This window comes from Mugil cephalus, chromosome 21, assembly GCF_022458985.1.
Source record: "Mugil cephalus isolate CIBA_MC_2020 chromosome 21, CIBA_Mcephalus_1.1, whole genome shotgun sequence".
In the NCBI taxonomy this organism is placed as follows: Eukaryota; Metazoa; Chordata; class Actinopteri; order Mugiliformes; family Mugilidae; genus Mugil; species Mugil cephalus.
The window spans coordinates 10,412,919-10,436,271 of NC_061790.1; the positions used below are offsets into that span (position 1 = coordinate 10,412,919).

Consider the following 23,353-nt stretch of genomic DNA (forward strand, 5'->3'; position numbering starts at 1 on the left):
GCCATATTTAATTTCCTTTGATTTGAAGATTATTTTGCCCTTAATCTACTTTACATATATTTCGTTCCGTTCCTTGAAACTTAACCAGATAACTCAGTCAATGCCTATGTGATGCATTCACTACAGAAAAAGTCACACAGTTGTGTTCGTTCCAGTTTCTGTATTTTGGCATATAGCTGTTATTATGATAGACACTGTACTTATTGACTTATTTTGTATCTGTGTATCCAACAGTGAGGTAAGCTAAAAGTCATGTGTCAACATTTCCGAGGTCAAACCTGCAGTTCATTCCCAGACCTGCTCTGTTTTTGTTGGAAACAACTGTGTAATGCTTCATGCCGTTTCCACATTTTAATTTCAATCAAAGATTTTCAGAGGTTTTCCATGGGGGTATTTATTACATATTATTTTCGCTCAAAAAAATAAATAAAAGAAGCTTGTATAAATCCAATTAATGGCTGAAACAAGTGATACTTCCAGTATAATCTACTGTAAAGGGCTGAGAAACCTGTAGAGCTTACACAGAACAGCCAGACTCGCCCAAGGTTTTTCGGTCTGGCACAAACACAAACCATGGCTGCAGTTTTTCCATATTTATTTTTACCCCGCTGGTGAGGTTTTTGTGAGTGACAACATCAGTAGCCTACATTTACTGAGGCTGGTGCATTCATTGACCCCATAGGATGAATCTTAAATAAATAAATAAATAAATTCGATTAATTTTATGTCCACGTAGCAGACTAAAGTGTTCATGTCAGAATCCGTTTAAATGTGACAGTGATGACACTGATCAGTGTCGGAGAGTTTCATGGAAAATGCCTTTTGGATTTCGACTAACGTTTAAAGCCCCAAGAGACCATGGATGCACACAGAGAACTTAAAAGTAATTCAGGCCTCGGTGCCATGGTTTGGGATTTTAGTTTCCTGTTTTATTTTGATAGAGTCACTTTTCACTGTGTCATATTTAACTTTACTTCCAATTTGTTTGCTTCCTGCCTGTGTGATTGTTAGCGCCCCCTACCTGTCTGGATCCACCTGGTTGTCATTGTCCCACCATGTGTGTAGCCTATGGTCTTGACTGAGGGATTTGAGTTTCCCCTCATTAGTTTCTGTTTTTTTTTTTTTTTTTTTTTTTTGTTGTTGTTGTTGTTTTTTTTTTGGACTCATTCTACTGAAATCCTGCAGTGCCGTTTGATGATTACCCCCAGTAAGTTTTTTTAAATTATTATTTTTAGCAGTTTTACTTCCTTTGTTGCTCTTCCTTCCTTCCAGTCCTGTTAGTCACCTGGCACCTCTTTTGAACAAAGCCATAACACAAAGAAAAGCACTTCCCCTCAAATAAATGTTGTTGAAATATTAATGTGCAGCTGGCTATGAGAGCTATTTTAACATGAGCAGTCTGCACCTCTTTGCTAATCCTAGGTCTTGGATTTGTCAATTTGTTAAACAATAATGTGTTTTGTGGTTATAGCAGTGGCTAGCCAGCCAGCTTAAAATAAAACAACTTGTAAATAAGGCAAAAGTACAGTAGTTTGGTCTCTGTTGTCAGAGAGTAGCTAACATCTGTATGATACACTGATCCTACTCTCTGTAAGACAGCAATCACGTTCCTGCTGTTTCTAAATTTAGTGTAATTAGGTCATTGTCTTTTAATTTGTGTTCCCTGAAACTACAGGAAGACAAAGTACCTTTACCAAATTATCTGACCTTATTCAGCTAGCGTGTTATGCTAACACGCTAACCATCGTCAACCTACCAACATTAGCATGCTAACATAGCCTACTAAATGCATTGACAACATGAAAATTATATCAAATTAATGTATAAATTATATACATTCTTCCCGTATTGTTCCAATCTGCAGGGCTCTCAATTTTTGAATTTATTTAAATAAATTGTACTATCTATAACGTTAAAGTAACGTAAAAGTTGAGAGCCCAGAGTCTGTGAGTGTTAGCATGCTAATGTTGGGTGGAACACGACCTGAGTTATATTCCAGGTGAAGAAATACACCCAAGGCTGACAAGCTGACATTTGATCAGTAGCCACACAGGAGAAAGCCTCTGGATATATACCCCGCTAAGTGTTAACGTGAAAATAGCAAAGCGCTTCTCATTAGTCATAATCTTAGTTTGGTGATGAGTGAAGAGCACTGTGACCTTTTGAGACCAAATTGGTTGAGTCACATTCAAAGTTTCTGAAATAGAGTTCAGCTACATTTTTTAACACTTTGCAACAAGCATTAAATCATGCCAGCGAGCCACGGGGGCAGGAAGAGGCCAATTGTCCCGAGCAGGCACACAATGATGAACATCCACAGGAAGATGCGGTCAATAACCATGGCGACATACTTCCAGTCCTCTTTCACCTGCATAGAATAAAAGAAGGAAAACAAGCATGAGGTATATAAGTAAATGCATGCTTGTTTATTGATATAAACGTGTAGGGATGGCCCTGTATATATTTGTAACTTCAGTGGTCATTTGCTGCATGATGTGTTTGTGGCAGTTTGTTTTCTGTAATTTGTACAGTATTTTCAGGCATAACATTATGCCCACCGTCCTAAAACACTTGTCACCACTATGGTGTCACGAGACACACCATGTCTATTCTCATCAGAGAATAGACTGAATTGTTTTTTCAATTGTTCCTAAATCGTTTTTGAGTCTGTGTGTCATTCTGGTGGAGATGGCTGCTGGTATCAAGTTGCTATGGGGTAAGGGTTGCCTGGTCTGGTCTAAGTGGTATGTTTATGTAACATCCACATGAACCAGGTCCAGAAGTTTCCAAGCAGAACACTGATCTGTCACAAGATGATCAATGTTATGAACTTTTCCTGTCAGTGGTTTTAATGTTATGGCTGATTGGCGTATATCTATATTGGTGTATAATGGGAGGAAGGCATGCCACTGTCGTGTATCATAGTTAAGATGGATGAGGAAGTGGCAAGATTTGCCATGTGAAACTTGGTGTAAATATTTTGAGGCATAAATCATTTAAAATAAGATGGATTTGAATTGGACAATTTTTTTTTTGACTTTCTTTGTGGGCATTCAGATTGTCTCCCTAGGAAACATATACAGCAGTGTGACGAATATGTTCCCTGGACCAGCAGCCAATAGTCAGTAATGAGCAGAGGTCAAGAAGTCAAGGCGACGGTGAATGTGAGAGTGCAGATTCAGTCCTGAGTCAGGGAACAGTAATAGAAATTAAAAGTGCTCACATCGTCGATGTATTATTTAATTAATACTCACACTGAAGTCAGCGTCCTCAGCCCTCAGGTGGTCTGCAATGTAGTGCACCCCTTCCAATGCACGTATTACACTCGGTGAAAGCAGGAATGTTGACTCTGACACAGCACTGTCAGCTTTAGCTGGCCGCTGAGCGGAATTAACTCTGGCTCCAGTCAGCTGTCTGTTTGTGCCCGCGGCCCCCTCCTGTCGGTTCTGGCTGCTCTGCGTGTTTTTTTGTTGAGGCGGCGGCGTCGACCCCGGGGGCCTCGGCGAAGGAGGCCGGAAGGAGAAGTAGGATGTCAGCGTCCCCAGCTCCAGGTCCTCGTAGCAGCTTCTCTCAGAGTCTTCCGGCGCAGTGCCGTCTTTCAACCAGGTGGCCGAGGTGCTGAGGCAGTTGCCCGATTTGAACCCGGCTATTCTGAGGTGCCTCCGCTCCGCCGCCGCCTCCTGCTGGAGGAGCAGCAACCTGCGTCGCCGGCCGTCTGGGGCAGGCCGTCGCATGAACAGCCAGCGCGGGATCAAGTCCAGGAACACGGAGTGGACCCAGCGGGGCATCTTGTGGGTGCTGGGGGAGCGGTGGTGCACGTTGAGCACGAAGACGGTGATGACGATGGACAGGGTGACGAAAATCATGGTGAAGAGCAGGTACTCGCCGATGAGGGGGATGACGAGGGACGTGGAGGGTATGATCTCTGTGATGAGCAGGAGGAAGACGGTGAGGGACAAAAGCACTGAGATGCACAGGGTGATCTTCTCGCCGCAGTCCGAGGGCAGGTAGAAAACCAGAACCGTGAGGCAAGAGATTAACAAACAGGGGATGATGAGGTTGATGGTGTAGAACAGGGGAAGCCTCCGGATGATGAAGAAGTAGGTGATGTCCGGGTAGATTTCGTGGCAGCAGTCGTACTTCTTGGTGTTGTACGTCCCCACGGCGTTGATGATGGCCCATTCGCCGCTCTCCCAGTAGTTGTTGAGGTCCACGGTGTTTTCAATCCGCTCCAGGTCGATCTTGGCCTTGTCGTAGGTCCAGGAGCCGAACTTCATCTTACAGTTCTGCTGATCAAAGGGGAAGAAGGTGACGTCGATGCTGCAGGAGCTCTTGTAAATGGCAGGCGGGACCCAGCGTATTTTGCCCGTGTGGAAGAGATGAGCTTTTGTCATGTGGGTCACAGCGAATTCGCCGTCGGCACTGGAGGAACAGAAGTCGGGGTGTGAGTGATTGTGGCATAAAAGTATCTCAGATGAAAGGCAGATATAGTGGAAAAATGTACAGCAGATAATCAATCATCAACTAAACTATGAAAAGTCCTCTTCCCTGTTTTGCTGTGAAAATATTGTAGAAACCACGTAGTGAAAAGATTTTCTAATAATAATCTTTGCCATCAATCTCTTCTCTATCCTTCTCTAAACCTTCTGCAGAAAGTGTGCTTTCTGATGAGAAGTCCTTATCATTTCATCAGTCACCTCTTTTAATTTAACTTACAGATTATAATTACACTAGCTCGTTGGAGCAGAACTCCATCATCAGCCCACTCTCATGATGTGATGGGGGGAGGAGTCTGTAAATTCAGACTGAAGCGGTGCACATACGAAGGATGTATTCAGTTTAAAATACACCAACAAAATGAAGAATTTGAATCTGGAACATGGACTAGATGTTTATTATTAAGGTGTAAAATGCAGGAGAGGAGCAGAATGTGTGTATAGGACGTCCACTAGATGGCGCCATATCCATACCACATGCCGTCTAGTCAACAGGCATAGTTTTGAACCCATGTATCACGGTATAATGAGTAAAATCCTCTTATATCTGTGATGTAATTCATCATCCGTTGTAACATGTATGGAAATGCTCAAATTTTCTGCAGACTGCTGATTAACAGGAAGTTAATTAGAAACTATTTTAAGAATTTATCATTCATTTTTAAAGCAAGCTCAAGCTATTTAGTTATGAATATAGTTTTAGTTTTATCTCTGTTCTGTGAGAGTTAAATACCCGTGACTCCAGCCAGATTAAATGTTCAATCCTTTTTTTTTTCTTTAATTTTAGACTTACTTGTTATAGAGGACGATGTCTGGTACCCATATGAGCTCTGATGGCACTCTTATGGACGTCACGTTGTCATAGTCGGACGGTCTCCAGCGAAGTTTGTAGTCATTCCACTCCTGGAGGATACAAGATTTTGCAGCTTGAGATCCTTTATTTTTTCATGGCACAAGTCTTTAGATTAGGGGTTATTATGTCACCATATCCCTTCTTGTGGAAACATCATCTCAATAATGAACACTGACCTGTTTAAGCCACACATTGGTCGTCATCATCTGGTTCTTCTCATCCTAACAGGGATGGAAAAAGAGTTAAAGCTGTCAGCTGTACTTTCAGGCCAGAGGTCGTCAAATATCGCTTTCAGCTACTTCCAGTATAGTTGATGGATGCAGAGTGTTGTCCAGAGTTCGTCCTTGCCACAGTAGCTAAGAATGCTTCATGAACTTGCACATTTATTCTAAGTACAGACAAAATTTACCTCGAATGATACAAGTCCACCTATTTAGGACTGAGGTTTTCAAGATTTTTTCAAGGAAAATTAGACATAAGTGAATGGAATCGATGTGAACACATTAACTGTGTAAAATATCAAATAATTACTCCATGCATCATCACCAACTGCTGCAAACAGACTCACCACGTCGATGAGCTGCGCTATGGAGAGGCCGAACTTGACGATGACCACGTCGGAGATGTTCGGCACAGGTCTGGACCACTTGTTGTAACCAGCAAACAGAGTCTTGAAGAGCTCATCCTCAGCGTGTGAGTGGGTCTTCTCATAACAAAGAACTGTGGATAAATTAATTGACATCTTATTTCAGAAGTAGCCTTTTATTTCAGTGTTAAACTTTCACAGAAGACAAAACGGGCTTGATGAGTCGTGCATTTTTTAAGGTTTAAATGTACTGTTTATATTCTATAGCTCTGTTGGATTTTCAACATTTAAACCAGGAGGTCTTCAGTGTTTTTGATAAGAGCCCCCAATCTACTATATGTGTTCTATATTAAACTCAGCTAGTGCATAATTGTTATCATTTTCTATTCAGTATTAAGCTATTCAAATAATACTTTTAATTCCGAGGCATGCTGAAGGAAAGGTAATGTTTTCTGCCTCCATTTATCATGTTAAATGTGTATTTAAAGAAAGTTAAATTTGTGGGAGGACAAATAAAACAAATCTATAAAAAATGTCTAATCAACCAAAGATTTTGCGACCCCCCTCCAGTACCTCTGCGGACCCCCTCGGGGTCACGCACCCCTTGTTGAAGACCCATGATTTAAACTAATTAACCACTTCTTGAGCTAGAGCCGTTGGGATTCGCATAAAAGCGTTTTTATATTTTGACTCTGTTTTAACTCCGTGCTTTTGTAGGAATTCGGCTTTTAATGACATTTAATGAATGCAATTAAATGAAAGAGAAGGAGGCTGGTAGTGTATGTAGGGAATCACACCCGTGCTCCCTCATCCGTGTCGCCCCTAATCCTCACTTAACAAAGAGCAGTAAATCTGGTTGCCATGATATTGTGGCTTTTGGGAATGAGGGTGGGAGCGGCGGGAGCTTCGCTGAAGCCTGCTCCAAACATCCGAGAGGGTAAAGTCTTATCGACTTCTCCACATCTCGGCAAATCTCTTGATCTGAGCTCCCCTCCGGGGTCGCCCCGCTGAACTCTCTCCAGTTGAGCAGGTGGAGACTGAGAAGCATCTCTTGCTCCCTTGACAGCGATCTCAGCTATACAATCTCTAAAGTGTTGTTATTAGGTGCGCGGGGCTGCCATGGCTGCCTTGATTAAATTGATTCTGAATATGCAGTCTAGACAGATTTGTGTACAGGCTCAGTTAGTCTGAGTCACTGTGTTGTTTCTCGGCGGCGGAATGAAGCGCATGGAAATAGACAGGAATCCCGTCCTTTGGGGATTACTGCATCCACCTTCATCAGTGTAGTCGGAGTCAATTACACACATCATTAATTGCTGGTGTTAAGTGGAGGTGAGCTGATTTCTCACTAGTGGAGGGTGTTTATTGTCGAGCTGTCTGTCACTGTTACAGCTGATGCGTAAAATAATCAACTGGCGGTTATCTTACTCTACTTGATTCCTGCATTACTCAGACATGTTCCTCTTTGAACATTAGATGAATGAATCCACCTATAGGTTATTGATACACTTATTGCTAAAGCTCGATTTTACTCTCATGTGTGTCTTTGTGAGAATACTAGAAACAGCTACTTCACCCAAAGGTGACAAAATCCACCTACAACAGGTATAAAAATGATTTTATTTTTACTAAAACAGTGAAAAAATTGAAATCTGCCATTTTGCATGGGACTCATTTTCTCCTAAAAAATACTTTTTTGCGTGTATTTTCTCTTAGCTCCCAGCAAGAAAAAAAGAGGTGTATTTTCCAATATGTCCAACAAGACACATTGTGACAATAACATTGCTGAATTCAGATGTCTTGGCAAATACCTTGTTGGCACCCCTCTAGAAATTTATGTCAGGAGATGTGAAAGTACATTTGAAGCAAAACACAAAATATAATGAAATTCCTTCGGGGTCTTATGCCACTGATGCCTCACTTTGTCCTGAGCTCTTTCGGATGGTTTAGGGTATAATGCAACCCGGTGAAGTGTGCCACCATCGAGGGCGTCCAAACGAGACCTAGGACGGCCTGGATCTGGCATCAGTCATGGTTGCTAAACCGGAGCCACATCAGTTCCCATCTACGGGTGAGTGGTGGCTCTGTAAATAGCACGACCAGCATTTACAGTGGAAAACAGCAGCACGGTCCAGTGGACAACCGAGTGAAAGGCTTTAGTGTTGTACAGATCTAATCTTAGGGATCTGTTTAAAGGATTTAATATCCATAGTAATTGCTTGGCGTGGCTTTACCAGCGAAAGGTTGGCAGATCCAGTCTAAACAAGGTTTTTCTACTTGGTGCCTTACAATGCACCCCGTCTAATGACTTTTTATTGGCAAACATGTCTTAGCAGTATTTTGTACAAAGCGGGCCTTGGAGTAGGTAATTAGTATGTGAATGTGCTGTTAATTTGCCCAAGGTACACTTGTGCTCATCTCATGCCATCATGAAGCAATTCCAATCTGGCAAAGGAGCATGCACCCGAGACGTCTTATCTGCACTTGATAGTCAGGACGACACGCGTTCATCTGTCCGTGCATCTGGGAACGACCAGATGCGGGGCTTGAAAGAAGGCTCTCGGGTGCCATAGATCAAAGCCTCCTGCCAGTGGAGTCTTGAAATGAGAAGACTCCTCCAACACTCGGCGCACGGGGCTGAGGCTGTTGGACGGTGGCCAAGCCTCTTGGCGGTGTGTATAAAACACTGACCAGTTTGGCTGATCGAGTCAGCAGCTTCTCCGGCCAGAGGCGCTCTTGGTGAAATTGGACTGTCAAATGCTTTCAGTAAGAAGTTCCCTAAAAAGCAGCCAACTTTTTTCTTTTTTTTTCCTTTGTGGAAATTACTGGGCTTAAGTTAGAAAGGTGAAGCGTCATAATGAGAGGGGAACTGGCACGACGTCAAGTGCCTTCACATCCGGCTGCTGTAGCATGAAGAGATGCTGGGAGGGTGCACGCGTGTGTCACATGGACACATGTCATCGTAGTAGCTTGTGCACACAATATGTGCTTCCATTTGACTGAAAGGATAACTTAGAAACGTTCATGGAAATCTCCTCAATTGACTTCTAGACTGATCAGAAATTTCACGGTCATCTTGACGGATTTTAAGCTGAACGGAGATCAACTCTCAGACACAGTTTCTACAGATATGTTCAGTATACATACGTTTGTGTAGAACACGTAAACATCAATATATTATGAACTGATAAAACCTGGTCCAAATGACGTCTACCAGCACACGTTTACGTCTTGTTTTTACGGTGCTTTAACAAACCTATGACCAATGGCATCCCCTGGAAATGTAAAACTGTATCTAGCTGTTGCTGCAAATGCTGTGCTTTATTTTCTGTTATATTATATATTATATTATATATTATATGTATTTTTTTTTTTTTTTATACATGTGAAAAGCTTTCTGTGTTTGTCTTCAGCATTTGAACAGAAAGGCATACCTCGTCCACTATCAATTCATGTTGTGTGTTTTGTTAACGCTGACATGTTTCATTTGAGGCCACTATTGGTATGGGAGTGAAAAATATCTTTAAATGTAAATTCAAGGGGGAAAAAAACGTTTTCTTCTACAGACTTTTCATTCACAGCCTAATAAGTATTATTTCTGAGCAACGTCACCATCGCGCGAGGTATTTTTGCAAATATCAGAAATGCATTGTGGGAGCAGAGTGGAAACGCACAGGTGACATGATTGAGAGGTATCGTTAGGCGACATCGTGGTACTAATAAACATGTGAGTATTAGGAGTAACAAACTGTATAAATGATTTAAATGTGTACGTTAAGGAAATACATTAATACATTTTTACAATGCAAACGTTAGAAATGCATTGTGGGAGTTAAGAGTGAAAACGAACAGGTGACAATAGAGGTTATCTTAGGCTACATTTGGGTGCTAATAAACGTGTTAGCCTTGAAAGTACAAAAATATATAAATGTATAAATTAAGAAATTAAATCAAAATTTCTTCTGTGTAGCTAAATAACCAGTGGCACGTTCACACGACAGAATTGGCCTCGTCCTCGCGCTCAAGTTTCGATTTGCGACGTGACTCGTGCGGGTGACCCCTCAATTCACCGCACTTTTGCGAGTAACTCGACAAAATCCGTTTTTTAAAAACTACTCACCTGTCTGAGCGAAGAGAAAAATAGCCGTCCCGACCGAGAACAGGTGGCTGTTTACCATTGTGCACCCTGGTAGTAGTAGTAAAGAAGAGTCCAACTTCACCAGAGAGGACGGAGGAGGTTCCGGCCGCTGTCAAAACGTTACCTCGAAACAAAAGCGTAAACGGCGACGCGTGGGCAACATCTGTCATCTTCGCAGCCGGGAGGCATATCAGGTCCACTTCGCGTTTGCTGTCACAATGGGCTCTTTTATATCGGTGCGTGAAGAAGGAGCGACAAACTTTACTCTCTGTGTGAAGCTCAGCATCTGGCTCCGCTCACTCTCCGCGCTGTTCGGAGCGGATGAGAGCGAGGACTGTACCTTCAGTTTCCGCGCACCGAGAGCTATCCATCACGCGGTGCTGAATCAGGGAGCGGCGCTGGAAGATTGTGTCGTACCTCCTCTGCGATTGATCAACTATTGGTCCGTGAAACTGCCCACGCGAGTCTGAACTCAAGTGATTCAAAGTAGTCCGATTTGCTCCTGTGAAATGTCCAAACAATTGCGCATTTTTACGCAGGGTGCCAAGAATCCAGCGTCCTTGGTGATCTAAGGTATGGTGCTCTTTTCCATCTTAAAACTAAAAGATTCCCTACTACTGCTCCACTACTAGGAATGAATTGGACACTTAGGTGCGTTAGACAACACAACAGAATCCACCAAAACAGACAGGACACCAGGACACATCTGAGCATTTGCGCTTGGATCTGGCGCTATAACAGTCTCTCTCTTCCTCTCTCTCTCTTCCCCTCTCTCTCCCCCATCTCTTTCTGTCTCTTACACACACACACACACACACACACACACACACACACCCAGGCTTGAATTCTACACCATGAAAAGGACTGGTCTGTTACTTCAAAAATAACTGACTATTTATTGCATGTATTCTTTAAAATATATTGAGTAACAATGATTGCATCTTCACAAACAATAATTTGGTCGAAAGCAGCTAGAGGGCAGACTAGATGAAATAATGTGCTTTGTGAAGTTTTAGTCCCACACCCCCAAAGTATTGATGACTGTGTATAAACTGTAAAATCATGGTGGTGAATTCAGAAAACATCTCAAATGGAAGCTTGCAAATCAATAAACAAAATGATCCTTTATTGTTTTTTTTTATTTGTCCACGATATCATATACTAAATGACTTAATAATAATGCAAATATCAATATCAAAGTGCTCCCTGATGATTAGTCCAGGCGTGGTTAAAGTGAGAATAGCACAATGGACACTGCACTCAAGTGAAATTTAACTCCGATGTCTGGATTTAGGGTTTTGTAAAATCCTGCAAGTATTCCATGTGGAGATTCATAGTCACTTCCTCCTAATCACAGCAATTGTCTAAATATTTATGAACTATATTATCCTCGTGTAGTTTCCTCCTAACAGCAGATTTCCCTTTGTCTAGCTGTCCCACTGGCACTCTTCTTCTTTTTTGTTGTTGTAGAAACAAAATTTCCATTGCCACACTACTGATTGTGAGTGTATCCTGGCCTCCATCCTTACCCTGGAACCAGATGGCCAATGCACAGCTTCCTCTGGAGAAGACTAACAGAGTCATTATGTTCGCTCTCGGAAGGCCCATCTAGTTTGATCCATAAACACTCAACTTGGCTCAGACCTGCACCACATACTGTTGCCACATTTGACCTCACTAAATTTCTCGAATAATGCCTTGATGGAAAATAACATTTAATCAGTTGTGGCGAAAAAGGATAATGTTTTTTCTTCCAGCGCTTTTCTGCTGTGTTCCTCAGCCTCTGCATTCCTGTCAATGACACATCTCTGTGGATTAATACAATTCATTTTCAAGGCTGACCTTGACTCAATGTTACATCTTAGTGATGCAGAGCACATATACTTAAAAATTAGGATATAAAACTGGCGGGAGGTTTATTTCCCTCATTTCGACGCTAAACTTCTTTCACAGGTGCAGAGATGGCGATTTATGTGGATGTGTTTCAAGTCGTTCTTAGCGGTGGATTTTCACAATGTCTTTCAGCTGCTTGGTGAAGGAAGCATGCAGGGCCTGTGAGGATCTCTCCAGCCTGCCGGCGATGTCTGCTGCAGCACGGAGCATGTCTTCAAAGGCCAAGGACTCTTCTCGGATTCTGCTCCGGAAGACGAACAACGCAGGTCACACGTGGAGGGATGTGAAGGAGAAAGCAGCACACACAGGAAGAAACATTAGTGGCGAGACTGAGTGAGTGAAAGAAGAGCCGAGTACATGATCCACATTATAGGGTTGCTTTGAAAGTTGGTTACACAACGGAAACAGACTGTAAAGGTTAAAACAGAATCGTTTGAAGTACCAGTCGAATATTTGAATAAACCCTCTCATCCAGTGTTGTTCCTTTATTATTTAATACATTGTTGATTAATACTGAAGACACCAAAGCTATGAAAGAACATGTATGGAATATTGTAGACAACAAAAATGTGTTCAACAGACCATAATATGTTTTATATTTTAGATTTTTCCAAGTAGTCGTCTTTCCTACTCGTCGTTCTCTCAACCAGCCTCTCGGTGCCGTGTGTGCTTTGTGAAGAGTAAATTTGTTTAATTTCTTGCCTTGGTAATGTGTTTGACCATCATCCATTGTGTTGTGTAGAGAAAGGGTCGGTACACAGTGAATGGGCCTATTTAACTAATTTTTAATCCATATTACGTCATGAACCACTCAACCAAGTAAAGAGAAATGACAGTCCAGTCATTACTTGAAGATATGAAGGTCAGTTAAAACCGGAAGATTTCAACAATGCTGAATGTTTCCTCAAACTCCAAGTAACACATCTTTGTAGCAAAAGATAAATACATTTGAGTTACATGCCTCACAAACTGCAAATTAACGGCACCTAGAGCCTAGACAAATGCTTCATCAAGTTCAAGTGGCAGACACATCTCAACATCAAATGTTTAGAGGAGACGGCGTGAATCCACGCCTTGATTGCTGCAGTGAAGCCACTACAGAGAAAGAACAACAAGACAGAGAGGACTTCTTGGCCATTAAACATAGGGAATGGACATTAGACCAGTGGAAATCTGTTCTTTGCTCTGATGAGTCCAAATTTGAGAAACCCGCCACATGTTTGTGTGACACAGAAAAGTTGAGCAGATGGTTTCTACATGTGTTCGCTCTGTGCAGCATGGAGGAGAAGGAGGAGGAGGTGTGATGGTGTGGGGTTGTTTTGCTGGTGACAATACTGGACCAGTGAGTGAAGGTAAAGCAGCTAACGAGTGTTCAGCACCCCTGGAAACAACCTCAAGACGGCTGGAAAACCATTCTAGGTGACTACCTAATGAAGCTGATTGAGAAGAGTGTGCAAAGCTACCTTAAAAATTTAACGTCTTCAGAATTAATCTACAATATAGAAGAAAAGAATAAAAAAAGAAAAAGCTTCAGGGTACATTATGTACATTATTTAATGCTTAGATGCTCCTGTCTTTAAAGGTTATGCTGTTGAGTAGCAGTTGAATTCAGATTTATTAATGATAAACAATACATCTGGTTTTCTTGGAGACATTTTCTTGGAGACTGTTGGCCATCACAATTCCTCAGTGTCTAAAGTTATTCTGTCTAATGACTTAAACGACTGTTGAATGGGGCATCCTGGTGATCTTGCAGTTGAGAGGTTCAGAAACTAATCAGCTAATTGATTAATAGCCCCCCCACTGGGGCAATTTGAGGCCTGATTTGAAGCCAGTACTCAGTTTCAAAACAGAAAAAGAAGCAGCTCTCAGCCAAAAACACTGCTTCTAGATAAATGTTATTCATGACTTTTATTCCTGGTCAGGAGTAAGCTTAAATGTTAGTTTACTATATCTAGAACACTTGGGTCTAGAACCAAAAACAACCATCAGTACATTTGTAGCATTGATGGCTAGCTAGTTGGCTAGTTTTTAAGTGATATTATAAACATCAAATGGAGCATAAATCTTACAAAGGTTAATTTTATGTGAGAAATTAGTAGCTAAATTATGCTTCCTTGGGTAATCTAAGCTAACCAACTGCTAGCTTACTGACCATATACCATAACATAACGTTGGTAACTCATGCCTCCTTTTTTACATGGTCACTGGCTTCCTTTTGTTGTACTTGGTGCTAGAACTGCTGAGAAAACAGCGACGTTTAGAGACATACATGGTAGTGACATGTGGTACCTGCTTGAACTTTCACAGGCCTCAGCCCTGAATGACCACTGGTTTGGGTATATTTGGTTTTGGACTATACATCTCCCATTACTAAATGCTGAACTCATCTGAATTGTTTGAGGTGCTTAGGTGAGAAGGGCTAAAAAGGCTCAAAGTCCGCGCACAAAATGTTTAATACAGACCCTTCACAGTCACCCAGCGGCTGAGATGGATGTCTGCTTTCAGGCATTGATGAGGTCAACGGCTGGATGAAAAGTGTTCGCTCTCTGTATTCACATAGTAAATCCTTTACACATGAATTGGCTGATGCAACGAGGACCAAGAGCAGCCTACGAATGGATATTACTGACTGATAAAAGCCAGTATATCTTTTCTCTGTCATAATTTTTACACACAACCCCCTTTGCATTAACAAGAAAGAGCATTTGTAAAAATGTTTTCTTTACATTTAAGGCACTAACTTTATGAAGCTCTGCAGCACCACATGTCACATTTACTCACTTCTGCATCCCGGAGGAAGAGTCCAGCACATTTCCCTCCAGCTGCTTCTCTAGATCTTCCTCAGCTTTCTCCACCACCTCATGACAGCTCTTGTGGTCCTCCTGGATGCCGATAATATTTTCCTTAATCACATCTTCATAGCTCTGAACTCCCAGCTCTGCACCCACGAACTGCTCTAAATTTTCCACCACTGCCTTATTCCCGTGCTGAATGGCCTGCAGGTAGGCTAGTTCCTCTCGTTGGGCCTTCAGCCTTCGAGCTGAGGCTGCGTTAGTGCTGAAGTGGACTGAGCACTCGTCTGGTTGGGGCTCGTAGTGGAGACTTGGTGAAGTTGATGGTGAGAACGCTGCCGACGTGGTCCAGTCAATGTTGTTTTTCACCCTCACAGGCTCATCGCCAACTGCCTGCAACGTGTCATTGGCAGCTATTGTGGCAGAGTCGCTTTCAAGCCCTGATCCCCAGTCACCGTCCCCACTTTGGCACAGTGCTGGGGTCGCTATACATACCCAGGCCAGGATGAAGTGTATCCAACAGCGCCACATGGTAACCTGAAAAGATGCAGAGGTGAGTGACTATGACCTTTATCGCCTTAGAGTCCTGCTTTAGAGTAGATAAAATATTAAGTCTGATGACCGCGTACTAAACTTCAGAAAAACTATGGACATGATCAATACAAGTTGTCTCATTTAAAACATCTTAAAACGTAAGGAAAAACAACCCTGAAAACTGAAGGGATATTATGGGCATACCCTTACTTGTCCTCCGTCACTTTTTAAAGTCAAAGCTAATCTACCTCTGCCTCCTCACTCATCGGGGACAAACACTAATTTTCACTTGCCTCAGCTGTGAACCACATCAGCAGAGCCGAAAGTCTAATTTGATAGTTTCCCATGGTGCATTCTGCACTGCTGTATTTTAACAGCGTTTTAAACCACTGTGGTCAGTCTATATGTCAAAAGAAACATTTCAAAGGCTTAACGCGTTAAATGGGAGTTCTGTCTTGTCACATTTAGCTTTTTATTGTTAGTGTTTCCTAGCTGTCCTTCCTTCTGTCACATCTTTTGAAATGGCTTCTCTTTAATCCTTAATGCGATCCCGGATTGAAAATGTAGCAGTCTGAATGTCACATTGCATATTCACCATTGATCATTTCAAACGAGGAATAGTTAACCTTAAAGTTAACCTTTCCTTGTGGTTAATCTTTTGTATGATGGTATTTAAACTTTTAAACAGTGATATATTTTTCATCAAAATCTTGGATTTCCACACGGTCATTTTTTTTTTTTTCTCAAGTTCAAAAAAAAAAAAAAAAAGACTTCAGGTACTAAGACTTATATTTCCTTTCCAGACCTTCGTTCCTATCACATTATTAGCCCCTCTAGCTCAGATTTCTTGCTCGAATTTCACAGCCTGAAATTCACAGAGCCAATTTGAGCAGCTTGGGTTGTGACATGACTTGAATTTCAAAGTCAAAAAATTTGAATAAATCAAAATAATTTCATTTTGTTTTTGTGAATAACAGGCACATGTAAACAGAGTAAGCCATGTGTAACCTTGTAAACCCTGACAACACATGGGAGTAAATTGAATCGGTCAGTCACTAAGGCCAAAATGAAAAGGCAGCTTTCAGCTGTTGTCTCATATTTCTCATTGTTGAAGATATGTTGTTTCTGTAGGAATCCACGTTGCATCATACTCAAACTCTTGATTGTTTGTTTATGCCTTTCAACAGTTGTTCTGTGCTGTAAAATATTGCACAGCTTTGTGCGCTGCTTTGGTTGTGGTTATTTCGTGGGCAGAGTCCCACATTCTGTGGTGGGACCACGGCTTAGACGAGTTCTACACGCTAGGACTGTAAAACAGACGAGGCCCCTTACAACAGTGTTTGTGTCTAACAATTGTCTAGGGATCTTTCACAACATCGACCGCCTTGTAACACCTTGTAAACCCTAACCACACAAGAAAGTCAGAAGTGCTCTTGCAAAATTGTATTTTCTCAAACTGATGCCCCGTCCGCTACATGCGTTAAAGCTTTCAGTGAGTTTACCATGTTTCATATTCTGATTTTAGCTTCTCTCCTTTTTTCATCTGGAAATATATTTAAAACCCCAAACCAAGTCTGTGAGGTCCAGACACCGCACATCTCTTCCTGACGTCAGAGCACATTTGGATTTCTAATGGGCCTTTTACAGTAGCTTCGAAACTATTTCTCATAGTTGAACAGGAAATTTGTGTTGGCCGACATGCACCGTTTCTATGCCTCATTGAGAAACACGACTGCCCAGTCGTGCCCACCACGATAACGGACACTGTAAAATTGTCTATTTATTTTAAGATGAGTCGCGGTGTGGTCCAGCCCATAAAACAACCAACTGTTGGATGCCCCTGTTTGAGAATAAACTGTGACCTGACATATGTTGCAGCTGCAGCTGTAAGATGAGTAGCAGACAGAAACCAGAGCCACAGCGCAGAAGCCTGGCATCATGACGTTAGTGTAATATGATTGCTTTTCTTTAGCCTGTCATGTACATTGTAACAGACAGCCTGATATCACCACCGGAATAGAAACGACTTAATGAGTTTTTCCTGAGGTGACACATTTTATGAGGAGAATATGCATTAGATCCTTATCGGTAAAAGTCTCACCGTATGAATGGGGTTAATCATTTTTATCATTTCAATATTGCAGCTGAGAATTTGAGTCACAGAAATAATTAAAAGTCAAAATTTTGTATTATTTCCAGTTTTGCTCAACAAGAATCAGAAATCTTTTAATCTTCCTTAACTGCAGAGCTGCATGTTCAAAAACTATTTAAAAATCTGTGTGAAGTTTTCCTGCACTAATGTATCCACATCTTGCGGCAGAGCGTGACAGCATTCGGTCAAATGATATAATAAAACCATATGGAAATGTGGTTCGTCTTAAAAATGTAACATTATTGTGTCTGTGTTCAGTTATCGTCGCAGTAAAAGGCACAAGTCAGAGGACATTTAGTGACATTAATTCAGGCTCCATAAAAGCCCACTAACCAAAAGCACACACGCTCCTCGCTGCATCACAGATTGGCAGGAGCAGTCGCCTTTTGTCTCCGGAAAATGTCTGCACAGTTTCCATGCAGGCATCTCATGGTTGAGTTGAAGCTGTTTGCGTAGTGACCTTTTTTGGCTTCACGGTGAAAGATATGTCACTGCGAAGTTGCTTTTATAGGCTGACTTTTCTTTTGGCTTAAAATAGCCGAAGTGTGCCGGCAGAGGGAAAGCAGCCATTAGCTCACACCACTGCTGGAACGTTTTGGTTCTTCTTTGTAATCTTTAAAATTGGTCCTTCTGAAACAGAAACAATATGGGCTGACTGACTGATTAACATACAGCTGGAAAGAAACCCAGATCACTTATTTTTGAACAACTTAAAACTCAGCTTTATTGACTCTTTAATTATTAAATAGATGAACTGTTACTTCAGATAAAGTGAGTTACTGTTTGGCCGGACGAATTATAGAAAATAATAGTTTTCGGAAATACAGATTGTTCTTTTTTGCCTGATTGGAACAAGTAATTGATTATCAAAAAATGTTCTTTAGATACAAGCTGTTACAATAAAGCATGAATCAGACGTCTTACACATGTGAACCTTGTTGAATTTGATACTCTTCTCTAACTGCTAATCTGAGAGTTTGTAGCGTAGCTGCAGTTCAGCCTTGTGGCCCCTCTTGTCTGGGCCTGAACAGGTGTGTTTCACATGTGTCACAACACAGTGTAACTTCAATGTTGCTATGACAACAAGTTTTTGGGGGACCTTTTCAGGTTTTTTATAAAAAGTAAAAATCATGGCTCATCCCATACACTGAAAACCTGCATAGCAGCTTAATAAGGAGAAATATAAGTAGAGAGGAAACATGATGCATGCACACTCATAAACTCTGCTGTATTTACAGAAACTCCTTTTGTGAAGTAAAAATGTCTTTACATTTTTGTTCAGTTCAAAAGTAACCATTTCCACCCAGACACTCATTTAGTTAACCTTACAACATCAAATGCCATAATAAAAATTACAACATGCTGTTCAATTCTAATTACATTTACTTAGTTTTTACCTAATACAAGATGCATCAATGTCGTATTCTGTACTAAAACTTAAAGCAAAACCTCAAACTTACCCAACTCCAGTAATTTCTCAGAACTAGATTCTGCCACTTCCACTTTTTCAGTCAGACTCATGGACTCAAAAGATCCAGGACTAACATTTGCAGGCAGAGGGAACAAATACTAACTCGGCTTCTTTCTTCATGTCGGGGGGAAAAAATGCAGACACACGCGCACACACAATTAGGGTTTGGCTGGAGAGTGTGGTCGTCTGTGTGCCCCTGTCTGCCGTCGGGAGGGGTTGGGAGGGGAGGGGGATGTTTTCAGAAAAGGCAGAAAGTGAATGATTTCTTTCTTTGCAGTGGAAAGAGGGGCTGGAAAAGGGAGGAGAGAAGAAGGGGTGTAATCTACTTCACATCTGGGGGCTCTGGTCGGTGAAAAGGAAGCATGAGAGTTCCTTAGCATGGGGAAAAAGGATTTTTCTTAAAACCGCACTGGATAACACATTTGCTAGTTATTCTAGGAATGGGCACATTAAAGTGCGCCTGGAATGTACATTATACATTTAAAACAACGTTTAGCAATAACATCCAGTATTTGGATTGTTCCTCCTAACTCATCTTCCTATGAGGAAGAACTTTACTTTTTATGCCACCTCACCAGCAAAGCCTGGGCTGGAGGCATCATGTTTTGCTTGTCTCATTTTTGATAACACAATCAGTATCTCAGGAGCTTCCTAAGGGAATGACTTCAGATTTGGCACTCACATCATTTTGGACTCAACTGATTACCCTCTTCTCTGTGTCTTTTACAACCAGGACGAGGCTCCTCTGAAAGCCCCCTAAAGCCTCGCTGACGTTTCCACTGCGCCTAAAAATGCACAAAAGACAAAGACGAAATATAAACCGCCCTGTAAAGGCTATGCACTAATATTACGAAAAGAAAGACCTGGAAGAAGTTTGTTTCATTCGTAACACTGATGTTTGCCTTTACTGAGCTTCAGTCTCTGATTCATTATTTCATCCAAAGCTGCAGACAACAGAAAAAATTGCCATTATTTCTGTTGAAAAAAAATATAGAAAATGATGCCGTTAATGACCAAGCCGGGTTTGTTTTGTTGACATTACGACTCCTACGGAGTGTGTTTTAATATCAGGTATAAATGAAATATTTTTCATGTGCTCTACTTTCACAAATGTTATTCTCTCAGACTAATAGACCAACAACAAAAATGTTAATAAAGTGAATGAACATTTCTGGAATAATGCCACGGGCAGATGGATTCCCTGACAGAAGTTCAGCTCTTAATCTTGGAGGTACAAATCCAGTGCTGATAGCAACCAACCAATAATCCATATCAGTTATGGTTTGAATGATTCATGATACCTGCTGCAGTACAATGTTTCACTGGAGGGTGAATTTTAAAAGGGCATGGAAAAGATCTATGATTATTTATCGACATCAAACCCGCAAACCCTCTGCAACACTGAAAGGTTCCTCGCGCAGCTTAACTCACCTGAGAAGAAGATAAACACATTTTCATAGATCACAGATAATAAATATTTGATATAGGAGTGTGTCACCCCAGTTTCTGTGTCGTTAATAAGCACATAAATCAGCCTTTAATACGGCTCTGAGTGATGGAATTTGTAAATGCATTTTTTTTCCCTAATACTAACATTTTACAAGTTTATTTATTCCATCTTTTGCATTTACAGCATAAACAAACTTAAAATAAACATCAACAAGTTCTTTAATGCATGACACAGATTTCACTCTTCACTGAAGAGATAAATACAAGTTCAATCAAACCAAACAGATCATTTTTAACATCCTGTTTTATTTTTTAATATGTTTTGTAGTTTCAGTTCCTCCTATGCTCCTGATTATCGATACCTGCTTCCTATTACTCACCTGCCCCTTGTTTTGCTGCCAGCCCTTTGTATTTACTCCCCTGGTCTCTTTGTTTAACTGCCAGCTTGTCTTCCTTATCCACTGCTTGCCAATACTTGTTTTTAGTTATTCTGTCCGGTGTTACCGGCTTACCTTTGTTTTGTTGTTTCTCGGTTTTGTTTTCTCCCTTCCTGGAGTCGTTCACTAGAGTCATGTATGAATTCCTTTCTAACATTTATTGAACCCGGAATAAAAGTTGTAACTGTTATTTCCAAGAGGGCTCTGATAGACAGCAGGACAAATACCACGCAAGATTACCTGTTGTACACATGAACGGCAATCCACACGAAGTAATAAAAACTGAAATTAAACATCTACAGCCAGATGTAAGTATGCATTTGAAATCCCTCTAAAAAACCTTTAGTAATGCTAATTCCAGGCAGAGTGAGCAGAATGCTAAATCAACTTTAGGATTATATAGGAATAAGAAGTTGTGGGAACAGGGCTTTGTATTAAAGGCTTTGCCCTATTGATATTTTTTCTTCATGCGCTCTCTCTGAATCTCGGTCTGTGATCTGCCCAGGAACATGTTTCTGTAAGTCAAACTAAAATTCTCCAAACCACAGAAGCAGTTTAAATTTAATCATAAGCCTTCACAATTTCTCAAAAACAGTCTCATGCAGTCTTTAATACTGCTTCCTAATTTGAATTATTCTCGTATTTCTTACTCCAACATTTACAAGAACCTTGAAAAAGATTTAACACAACAACACCTGAGGGCTACACATGTTATCCTCGTAGCACACATGGCCAGATGGTCTGTGTCAAACACCGCAGTGTTAAAGCCCTCAGCTATGTTTGGACATGCATGTAGCATGTCTGAGATGCTTGTTTTTTCCCCCAGAGGACAGGAGGGCACCATATGGGAACTGTTCATTCATCCCCAATGTAAACCACGTCACATAACTGACTGCAAAATCCTTGACATCTGCAATGAATGTTACATGATGTAGCAAAGAAATGCAGCCGCTTCCAATACATAAGTAGGAAAGAATATGCAACTTCAGTCATCCTTACCTTTATTTTTTTGCACTTTTTTGCATTATATCAATATCAGAAAATTTCTGGAAATGAAATGTGTGTATTTTATTTTTAAATTAAAACCTATTTAATACATAACAAAATGTTCATAGTTCTGCTCTGTTCTGCATGTAATTATTTAAATAATTCATAACAAAGCTATGTATATTTTTTCATTAAATTTGTCCCTTGACGTTCACTCGGGTAAAGTTGAATCATCTAACAAGATTTATTTTCAAATGAAAGCAAAGTATGAATTTACAAAGTTATCCCCTGGAAGGATTTACAAAAATACATCGTAAATTAGTCTGTGACCATGAATATATTGACCAAGAAACCATTTCAGCGTTTTCTAATTGACCGGCACCTTGGGTACCCCGAGGGCTGTTTTTCACCAAGTCCAAGGACTGTGCGCTCTCTGCAGCCACTTATCCACAGCAGAGCCCGAGCAATGAGTGCCACAGTGTGCTGGTGCTGATAAACTCTGCTAATCCACTCTGGGACCCAAACACAGTTCAGACTCTTCTTAGTGCTTACAACCAATGCGCTCTTCCACTTTATCCATGTTCCCTTTTGCAGCACAGATTGTGCAGCTTTGGGATTGTCAGGCAGGGATTTGTGATAACATTCACTTTTTTTTTTAATTTTTTTTTTATTTTATTTTATTTTTAATCTATAACATGTCAACTTGTGTGCAACAATTAATAAATCTCTCACTGTGAAATGTAGGTTCGTTGCCGGTGGATGTTCTGTAACAGCCTCGATTTGTCTTCTTTTACGTCTCGACACACCACGCTGACCTCAAATCAGTAACACCATCAAAAGCCCATTTATAAAGATGTGCTCGAACAACACCACAAAGTGACTGACATTCACATTTTGGCGTGTTGGGTGGTTGCTGTGTTTACATGGACACTTACACTAATAATCAGGAACACAGAGGAGTGAAGTAAACCTTTGCTGAAGCTGATGTAGACAGTACAGAAAAATACAGGTCTGTCTTAGTCGTCTTCATCCAATTCAGTGTTGTCATTGCAACTTTATAACTATCACATAACTACTTCTGTTATATTTCTGACGGATTTGACGTCACCAGGTCATTGATGTTAGTGTCCATGTAATCAGTTAAGCTAGAATCATGAATCACAATCCGTGTAAATGTAATGTCCTGTATTTATTTGTTTTAAGAGCTTTTAGTTTCTGAAATGCAACATGTAATGGTTACAAATCCAAACGTGATAATGTGTATTCTGTACATTTTTAAAGAGGCTTAGAAAATAAGAATTTAATTAAAATGTTATGCAGCTCTCTGCTAAATTGTCGATATGTCAAGTGTTTTCAGGGGTCATGACTCATCATTAAATGTTCAACTGTCTTTGAACCTAGTTTTTTTGTGCAGCTCTTTGTGGCAGCTTCAGAATATTGAATGGATCCTAACTCTTATGATTTCCCTTTTCAATGATAAATACAGACAACTGTCACCTGCTGGTATGTAGAATTATTTCTGTCTCATGCAGAAGCATGAAAAAAAGAGAAGTGTACGTGCT

The 23,353-nt window shown here is 40.9% G+C and overlaps 2 protein-coding genes across 2 annotated transcripts; both read right to left on the reverse strand.

Moving 5' to 3' along the window:
- Nucleotides 1-20: 20 nt before the first annotated feature.
- On the reverse strand, nt 21-10,761 carry chrna2b (cholinergic receptor, nicotinic, alpha 2b (neuronal)). Its single transcript, XM_047573228.1, has 6 exons — nt 10,056-10,761; nt 5,918-6,069; nt 5,526-5,570; nt 5,290-5,399; nt 3,255-4,422; nt 21-2,368 (listed from the first exon to the last, which is right to left on the reverse strand). The coding sequence occupies exons 1-6, from the start codon at nt 10,111-10,113 to the stop codon at nt 2,243-2,245; spliced, it is 1,659 nt and encodes a 552-aa protein (XP_047429184.1). The 5' UTR covers nt 10,114-10,761; the 3' UTR covers nt 21-2,242.
- Nucleotides 10,762-11,178: 417 nt separating this feature from the next.
- si:ch211-142k18.1 lies at nt 11,179-15,292 on the reverse strand. The gene is made up of 2 exons (XM_047573235.1): nt 14,751-15,292; nt 11,179-12,207 (listed from the first exon to the last, which is right to left on the reverse strand). Exons 1-2 carry the CDS (start codon nt 15,290-15,292, stop codon nt 12,069-12,071), a joined length of 681 nt encoding a protein of 226 aa, XP_047429191.1. The 3' UTR covers nt 11,179-12,068.
- Between the last annotated feature and the right edge of the window lie 8,061 nt (nt 15,293-23,353).